Genomic DNA, 9,573 nt, shown 5'->3' with positions numbered 1-9,573 from the left:
AGTAAGTTTTTAAATAGTTGAGATCAATTATCCCTCACTAAGAAAGGGAATGCCAGCAACTTCTACCCAACTTTTCCCATTAGATCTCCATGCAGAAGAAGTAGCACTGATAAGGTTTGTTTTGTTACTATAACACTTGTAACGTTACTGCAACATTTGATATTTACCCTTAACATAGAGCCAGGGAGAAAGGAATGACTTCGACTAGTATCTTTGGGTATATCATTCATCAGGAACCTCTGATAGCAAAAAGTATTCTAACAGACAAAAAACCTTATGCCTGTTAAAAGCGTTAAGACCAAGCTCAAGTGCAGAGTTTCCATACCAAATGCCAAAACTACATAACACAAGGAACTGTGGCTAGACAACATAAGTTCAAACTTCATGCTTTATACTTCTAGCAGTTTTAAACGCTTATAGACAGTGTTCATATTTCTTTCAATACCACAGAAATACTGACTCAGTCCTGAGGTCCACTGACATGGTGCTGCCTTTTAAGACTGACCACCACCACAAGTTCCATGGGGGGGAGGGGGGGGACACACAACCCCTTTTAAGAAAGGGCAAGACAACCGCCACAGCTGTAGCTTTTAAAATATGTTAATCTGCAGATCTCCATAACTTCATCGCCTCACTGACATGATGTAGCAAGAAATCCAAAGAAAACAGTCATATCTCTGATAGGAGATTAGCAGCATGTCCTTCTAACTATTTAAAGTGTGCTACCCTTGAGTATCTCTTTTGTTTCAAAAGAGGGGGAAGAATACAAACTTACGTATGTCTATAATTATTTCCATACAAGTTAAAATAGGCATTATTTCTTTTCCCAGATAAGCAATATCCATCCCCTTGTACTTTCCCCAATGAAATTGTTTCCATTTCAAAATCACAAGATCCTTCCCACTCTAGTTTTGTGGTACAGAAATATCTACCATAGGTGTATACACTATTTTATGTTGTAATACAGACTATTATTCTAATTAGCTTCAATCTAGTTTACACTTTTTAATATCATTTGCTTTTTTAAGCTTATAAGCAGAAGCAAAGCACCTTCTAACCCTTCCTAAAGGGACTTCAGCAACAGAAGAAAGAGAGATGTCTCAACTGATCTTGAAACTATAAGACTATGGGCTATAGAAACTCCTTGACAGGTACTCCACACAAAAGATTAACGACAACCTCTTTTTGTGGTATTCACATACATTTCCCCCACCTTTCTCAACTACTGAGTTTATCATACTGCTCGCTTTTGGTAATATGAGCTTACAGAGCTAAAACACATGAACATGTTACCTCTGCATTACAATACTCATTTTAAATGACAGTGATAAGGTAAGATAGAAACCACCCTGATCAAGTTTTGTTCACATAAACCGATTAAACATAAAATGAAGAAAAAAACCCTGTCATTTAATAAAAAAGTTTGTTGTCCACTCACTTTTCTGTTCCACAAAACAAAAATAAAAATCACATAACAAGACTATGGAAAACGGAAGAAAACCACACAGAACACCCTACATTTTACTGCAGTTTTCTTAGGAAATACTTGCATATTATCGTATAATACAGCAACTAATAAAGCCTTCTAATTCTAGAACTTTTCAATAAGCTTTCCAGTTGGCTTTCTCTCACCTTCGCTTGGACCTAGGGGCTGAGTCGTGTGCAAGCGCTATAGAAGCACGCAAGTGGCCACTAGAACAGGCACCCCAATGGAGTCAACCACTACTAAATGAACCCTGAATTTGGAGTTTTCGTGTTTGAAACTCCACCTTCCCTTTGAGCTTTTGGTCAGCCTCCAGCAGTTAGAAACACAACTACCATGACCATATCCAAACTGTAATATTTTCTAAACAGAAAACTATTCTATATTTGAAACAGAAAGCATTTTCTTAATTTTATTAGGTGAGCAGCAAGTACTGAAAAGAGAGACATCTCCTGCAGTGACCAGAATTGACAGCGCAATTACAAGAAAGCACCAGGCCTCCCTAAAAGACTTCACATGCAGTCAGAAACAGTGTGATCTGCAGTCACAACAATGCTTGGTTTTCAACCTCAAGCGAGATACGGTTTTCTTGCCTTTCATATCAAATAGATTTAAGCAGATTTGCTGGATTTCAGAAGTTTTCATGTTGCTTTTGGGTTCATGCATTAGCGCTTTGCTTCTTTCCTCAGATATTCCTCTACTTCCATCAGTAAGTCAGTCCACACACTCAGGCCACGGACTGTAAAGTCTCCATCCCGTGCCTTCAGGAGTTTCAGAGCAGCTTGGGTCTGTCCCCTGAGCAGTGCAGATCCCTGACAGAGGCAGGTGAAGCGCTCCCTCAGCTCCTCCCAGGACAATTCAGCTTCGTCAAGACAACTTTTAACCCACCGTCCCTGCAAGGGGTCATAGAGCAAGCGGCTTCCCCAGCCGGTTAAGAGGTCCAAATAAGGTCTGCTGAACTGGGAATAGCAACCAGCTAGGGAGGCGAGAAGAGAGCCTGGGAGAAAAAGGCAGAAGGCAGAAAACCGCTCCAAGTTCCCCAGCAGCCAGGAAAGCAGGAGCCCGGCAACGGCTTCATCTCCCGTTGCACTCGCCTGGTTTCCGTCTAGGCTCTTCCCATCCCGACCCCTGTCTCCGGCCTGCTCAGCGTCACTCCCCGGCCTCAGCAGCAGCAGCAGAGCCGCCGCCACCACCTCGAAGGCCCGGGGCTGGGGGAGCTCCTCCAGGACACCGGACAGCCAGCGCAGCCGCCCCGCGGCCTCCCCCGCCGGCTCGGCCTCCTGCACCTCCTCCCGCAGCCGGCTCAGCAGCAGCTGCGCCTCCGTTCGCAGCTGCGGCCCCATCTCCTCCGGGGCCCGCGGCGGGCCGCTGGGCAGCGCCAGCAGGCGGGAGGCGGCCTTCCGACGGGCGAGGAGCGCCAGGCTGCGGGGCTCGGGGCCGGCCTCCGCGCCGGCAGGCTGCAGCAGGCCGTGGATCAGGCGGCGGTAGGCGGCGGGAGGCAGAGCGCGGTTCTCCAGCAGCGCCAGGCCCAGCAGCTGCGGGCAGCGTCCCAGGTGGGGGAAGCCGAGCAGAGGGCTCGGCTGACCCCGCCGCAGCCGCCGCCCGAGGGCCTCCCGGAGCCGAGGCCGGGTGCGGAAGCGATCGTGGAGGTGCTGGAAATACCGGCCCCACTCTAGCGCCCTGTCCAGGGTCAGGGCGTCCCAGTCCCGCACCAGCGCGGAGCGGGAGACGGCCAGGAGCGCGGGCAGCTGCTCCACCTGCTCCAGCACGGCCTCCATGGCGGGCTGCCCTGGCCTTGGCGCCACCGGTTTGAGAAGAAGTCCCGCCTCCCGCCGGGAACCGGAGCCAATCCGAACCGGGGAGGGAGGGGATTTGTAACTCTATTGGCTGACTCTGACGTCAATCCGATGCGGATTGATTTTTCGTTAAAGGAGACTTTGACCGCCTTCCCGCGTCGGTCATTTGTGTCTAATCCCTCAGCGAAGGGCGGGGGGAAAATTGAGCCGAATTAAAGCGTTAAAAACCGAGAAGGATTAAGAAGTTAAAAAAAAAAACCAAACACAAAAAAACCCCCAAAACCCACACAAACCCTAAGAGGCTTAGAATACGCCTTAGAATAATATTCCTAAATACCCCTTAAAAAAATGAAACTCTTCAGCAGCAAACATCCCCTGCCCCGCATTTGGGGGTATTTCCCGATTTCTGTGGTACGCCCCGTCCCTGGAGGGCGGCCATGGCCGAGCTCAGCACCCTGCTAGGGCCGAACCCTGCTCTGCCCACACGGCTGGGCTCGCCCTACTGACCCACTGACTAATGGCTTCGTAGCTCATTAGCAGTTCCCCAGGGTACCTGGCTTTCCCGGGGTACCCACGCCAGGCCTCTGGCTGCCTGCAGAGGTAATGGCTAACACCTACCCTGGCCTTCTGGGCGCTGCCACAGCCAGGGTTTCCCACACGGACCAACCCCCCAGACAGCATGGTGGAAATGTGCTATAATCGCTCCTCTCTGTAGCGAAGAGAGGTGTCCCCTTCTCCCTTTCCCGCCTCGGCCAGCTGAAGGACAGTTTTAGATGGCAGGCTAAGGCTCTTAGGCGTAGCTTGCAGGATGCAGCCTACCTGTTGGTTGCGACTGTACCCGAGTGCTTCCCTCGCGTCCGCTGCCTCAAGCGCTCAGCCGGGAGATGGGTCTTTTCCCTCCGTCCTCGTCCCCACGACAGACCTGCCACGCTCAGCGTTCCCTCAGGGTGTGGAAGGCAGCAGGCCGACCCGCCTTCCGGCAGCTTCCGCAGGTGCCCCCTGCGCCTGAGGGGGTGAAGCAGCGGCGGGAAGGCGGCGGGGCGCCGGAGCTGGTAGGTTTGGGAGCTGCTGGGTGCTCCTCAGGGAATCCGCGAGCCCCGTGGCATAATCCTGGCCGCTGAGCGGGCACGGAGGCGGCGGGGAGTCCTGGCGAGAGCCCGGTGCCGTCGGCTGGGCCCGTGGGGAGGCGTTCCCTCCTCGCCCACGCCTGGCGGGACGCGGCCCCGCGGCCCACCCCTGGGGTGACAGGAGTGAGGGACGGCCCAAATCCTGCTGCCAGCGTGCCTGAGCAGCTACTTTGGTAGGGGCTTTCTGAAAGGCAAGAGCAACACCGGGCAGAGTAAATGGGGTTTGACTGGGATTTATTGCAGGAACCGGCAACAGAAACCAAACCATAATGCTGTCAGCTACAATACTGTACGGCAAACCGTAATGCTTTTCCTCTTATGCAGAACTCGTGTTTTCTTCCATACATCTTAGTGCTGGAAATGGTTTCCCCCGGGTTTGTTATCTAAATGAATTGCATTTTGGGGTGATGGAGTAAGTGTGCCTAGACTCTCGACAGCAAATATTCTTTAGCTCAGATAGTAAGGGACACAACTCTTACAGCCTCTGAGTTACACCAGACTTCAAATTAACGTGGGTGAAAGACAAGAAAGAGGCCCACAACTTGCTTCTGCTGCTTTTTCTTTTCCACTGAGGAAAACTGCAGAGGGTGAACAGAGCCACTGAATGCATTAGAGTCCCATGCCTCGCTAGGAACGTGCTCAGACCTTGTCCCCAGACCACAGACCCTTGCCCTAAAGGTAACTGCTAGCTGTTGGTGACTGGCTTCTCTAAGTCACACCATACTTCCAAAATAAAGCAAAAGAGAGAATAAGAAAATTCTAAGTAAGGGTTTAGATACTAGTGTCCCCTCTTCAAACCCTCTCCTGGGCTGCCCTGGATGGTTGTTTAGGAAAGATCTTTCTCAAGTACTCTCAAGAAAACAGAGCTCTCATCTGAGATCTTACTCTATTTTCATATTTCAGTCATCTATGTAAAAAACCATGGGGTTATAGACTTGATGGTCTAGATCTCCTGTAGGTTAAGGGCCTAATACAGGAATTAGAGTGAAATTCTATGGTCCTTCTGGTTGAAGGAGCTCATAACAATCCCTCAATATCTATGAATATACTGTTTTCTAAGGTATCATTCTAAAATAGACATTTTTCTCCTGAAAAATGTCTTTTAAGCTTTCTGTTAACTATTTCTGGAGTAATAAACATAAAATTGGATACAGGTGGCGAGAGATTTGTTGCATCGTTAATAATGGAATTGCTTTTGTTATTAATAAATTCATACTTATCTATCATCTGCCATGCCTATATACTCCAAAGCATATTATAAACTAATGTGCATTAAAGAGAAGATGGAACGTGCAAACTTTGCAGTTACATACAATTGAGTGCAACACTTTGGGAGATTGTACTGAATGCTTTTCTTAAATGGAAAAGTGATAGAAACCTGAAGTGGTTGGAATATGATTACATATTATGTACTTTGGCCTCTCAGTTGGGTTTAATAGAGCATCTCTTGAATTAAGTGCTGCAGCATACAGGAAGAAAACAGTTTCAGTGAGTTCCAGACCCACGTTCTATGTTAGTGAGGTGCGTATGCTCCACGTCATGAAGAAGAGATATTTCCCTTTCTGTCAGAAAACTTTTCACGAGAAATCTTTCACATTATTGTTCTTTTTTGGGTAACATATAGGGGTTTATATCCTGTGAATGTCTCTGTATGTTTCAGTTGAAAGAAATCAAATAATCACATTTGCAGCACCAGGAAACTAACAAAAACAGGTTGTGAAAATCTAACCAGACTGGAAAAAACACTGAGTAATATGGTATCTGGAATACTCTTGCATGTGAAGAGAGATGTCCTGTGTGTTCTAATGAGTCTCTGTAGAGCTGACTGAAAAATGGAATTTCCGTTTTACAAAAAACTCTGAATATTTCAGCACTTGGTTTTGTCTCAAATTAGGATGAAAAGTCTAAATATCAGCATTTTTCATCGAGGGGATACAGACTGACAACTCTGTAATGAAATGCTTCATGAAAAAAGATATTTATGTATTTCTAGGTATTGCAGCTGCATTTGGAGTCTCCAGTCATGATGGGGCACAGTTGATGCATATAATGAAAAATAGAGCCTGATCCGAAGAACTAGCGGATTGCTACATAAGATAGCATTAGAAGATGAATTCAAGGAACAAATGAAAGAAACAAGGTAACACTGAGACAGTTATGATTCATGTAATAATTTATTACACTACAATAGCCCTTAAAAATAGTAATTCTTTTTCCACACTCACCATTGAAGGAACTCCCTTTCTACTCCAAGTTTTGTGTTATTATTTGAGAGCCTGGCCGCTCTCAAAATGTGTTTTGGGATCTTCCACTGTAAGACTGGAATCTATTTATCTGTTGATTGATCTGCTGATGCTGGTGCCACGTAGTAATCAAATGAAATTGAACAGGTGTGGTTCTTTCTCACAGGCAAATTGTTTTCTTATAACTTTTAAGTGCTAGTGCTCTCTCTTCTATGATCAGTCTTAGTTCTAGCTTGAGTAGTCCTAGGGTTTTTCCTACCAACAGCGAAATTACTGAACATGAAGGTTTGCATTTTGTAGTTACTGTCTATCAACTTATGCTAAGTCTGTTGCCACCTGATAGTATTACTGAATCATGTAGACATTGTTTAAAAGTATCTGTCTGCACAGTGCTGAGTTATTTTTCTACCTGGGGAACATCTATGGGATAGTGGGGAGATACTAAGAAGGTAAGCACTGCAAGACTGAGGAGGTGAGGTAGAGAGTTAACGTTGGGGAAGGGGATGGGAAGGGGATGGGAAAGGTTGGGTCAGGATTTCAGGAGATGCGGTAAGAACACACCTAAGGAGGGGGATAGAATGGTGAATGGATTTTCAGATTGCTCTGTGTGTGTGGGGGGGTGCGCTTTCCTACTTAGCTTGATTACTTTTTAAGAAAAAACCTAAAAGTTCACTTCTGGGCCTCACACTTGTCTTTGGTTGTTTAATATCAGTCTTCTTCCCCTATTAATGACTCTTGTAGTAGTCTCTCATACCGTTTTAGGCTGTGTTTGAATGTGTATTTCATGTCATGTAAACTATGCAGTCTCTTTATTTTTTCCTGACAACAAATGGAACCCACAAAGATATCTTAAAGAAAATCATGCAGACGACATGTATGAGTGCATGAGGCTTCCTTCTATGGAGGATGGGGAAATATGTTAAAGTAGCGTTTTTCAACTATTTAAAAGAATTATTACTGCATTACACAGTCTGAAAACTAACCTCTTCGTTTTGTCTGATTTAAAAGCAAAGAGGAAAATAGGCAGAAGAGAGAACAGACCATATTTTGTACGATAGGCTAGAGCACAGATTTACAATTGCAACATATCGGATTGTTTCGGCTCTCTCCTATATGCTTCTTGCAAGTAGCTATGATACTGTTAACAGGGATAGCCAGTGTTTCTTGTGTTGTGGTTTGTTGGGTTTTTTTCTCCCCAATAAAGTCTATCTTTTATTTTTATCTCTAAAATGAGCATTAAAATAAGAAAAGGGTCTTTGAAAGTATTCATCTACTGTTGTGTTAAGCTGTTTAAGTGTTTCTCCATTACAGCTTTTGATTGATAAGATACATGGCAAAGGAAGTTGTTGAGCAAGGAAGTAATTTCCACAGCTCCCTGAAAACAAGCCCACTTTTCAGTGAAGCACTGCAAAACAGTTTCACAAGCCCTGCATTCTGTATGAATTACTGTACTGTTTTATCTAAGCTGGGAAGTCAAGTAAAAGATTCATATGAAGTTTTATGAAACTAGTGGGTTTCTTCACGCTGGTTATGGAGCCAGTAAAATTTGCCCTGGCAGGGAATATCAGTTCTGAAGCAAAATTTGTCAAAGTAGTGAGAAGTCTGGATTCCATTGTCGTATTTTCCTTCCTCTCAGAAGTCATATTGGCTGTAACATGGTTATACTATTTGTCCTGAATAGAAATTTAGGACACTGTTTACTCGGTATACCTAGCATTACAAAACTCCAAAATGGTCTTTCCTTAGGTAAGAGGTGTTATTTCAAATTTCAAAAATTAATACATTGAGAGAGATGTATGATCCTCTTCTATATTTCTGGCACTAATATTCACTTTTTAACTGTGAAGAGGTTTGTTTAGCTGCCTCAGATTGCATGCTAGGCATAAGGTTGCTACACTCATTAAATAGTGACTTACGTGTATTGAAGACTCTGAACTTGTGGACCATCCTTGTAGAATTTCTTCCTATTTCTGCAACAAACTTTGTGGAAAACTGAGGCTGTTAGTCAAGCCAGTACCTGGCAGACTATGTCACCCCTTCTGTAACTTCTGGCTAGGTCCTTAGAACTTTTTTGTCAATGTCATCTCTTGTATCTCAAAAACTAGCAAGGCTGTGGTGGGCTTTTGGAATGAGAACAGATCAAATTGTGTAATAAAGGTATAGAACCTATGAATTTGTACATCAGCGTGAGCCTCAGACCTCTTGGTGCTGTGCTTCAGTTAGGATAGCATGGTAAGTCCTGCAGTTGCTGATTGTAGCGTATCAGTGTATTAACAGCAATGTCCATCTGTGATAAGTTAGACCTGTGATTTCAGTAACTGATGTCAATGACCAAGCAGCAGTTTTATAATGCACTAGAGTGAAAATTGATTGAAAATCAGTGTGTTGAAAGAGTGCTATATGTAACATGTCATTACTGAGATAACTGAAAAAACGCTTAATTAGGAATTTTGCCTATGTCTGGCTTACCAAAACCAAATTTTTAGGAAATTGATATAAACAGACAGACTTTGCTGCCTAGCCCCATTTCTAATTTTGATACTATGAGTCAGGACTGCACTAGCAAAGCTACTAAGCTAGGGTATAGCTCTGAGTGGCAAATCATGCCACCTTTTTCTAACTGTGAATAGTCAATTAGAAGTGGTGAAGTTACACACTTAAAAAGCTCCCTCTCACTAGATGAGCCACGTTAAATGATCATGTGTGCACTCCAAAACCAGTTGCAGTTTTTAAGTGTGTAGTAGCTACAACTAGTTTTGCCTTAAGGTTGTTTGAGCTAATGCATTTTAGCTTACATTTGCTGTGGGATAAGAGCATGCATGCGGACAGTTAATGTTGCTCAGCTGATGAATGACAAGGTATTAAGCTGTGTGCTTTGATCACTTTCCATTGTTTGTGATACCTTTTAGAGAGGTTTCATGTGC

At 44.8% G+C, this 9,573-nt stretch overlaps 1 protein-coding gene across 1 annotated transcript; it reads right to left on the bottom strand.

Annotated features, from left to right (window-relative positions):
- Positions 1-1,868: 1,868 nt before the first annotated feature.
- FANCF (FA complementation group F) lies at positions 1,869-3,281 on the bottom strand. Its single transcript, XM_052811374.1, has one exon. The coding sequence runs from the start codon at positions 3,259-3,261 to the stop codon at positions 2,149-2,151; it is 1,113 nt and encodes a 370-aa protein (XP_052667334.1). The 5' UTR covers positions 3,262-3,281; the 3' UTR covers positions 1,869-2,148.
- Positions 3,282-9,573: the final 6,292 nt, after the last annotated feature.

The sequence above is a fragment of the Harpia harpyja genome, chromosome 16 (assembly GCF_026419915.1).
Source record: "Harpia harpyja isolate bHarHar1 chromosome 16, bHarHar1 primary haplotype, whole genome shotgun sequence".
NCBI lineage: Eukaryota > Metazoa > Chordata > Aves > Accipitriformes > Accipitridae > Harpia > Harpia harpyja.
The sequence above is the reverse complement of the archived record's forward strand: the minus strand, read 5'-3'. Positions and strand labels throughout refer to the sequence as shown.

Bases quoted from the DNA above. Each gene is read 5' to 3' on its own strand.
- FANCF (XM_052811374.1), bottom strand. From the start codon at position 3,261: ATGGAGGCCGTGCTGGAGCAGGTGGAGCAGCTGCCCGCGCTCCTGGCC.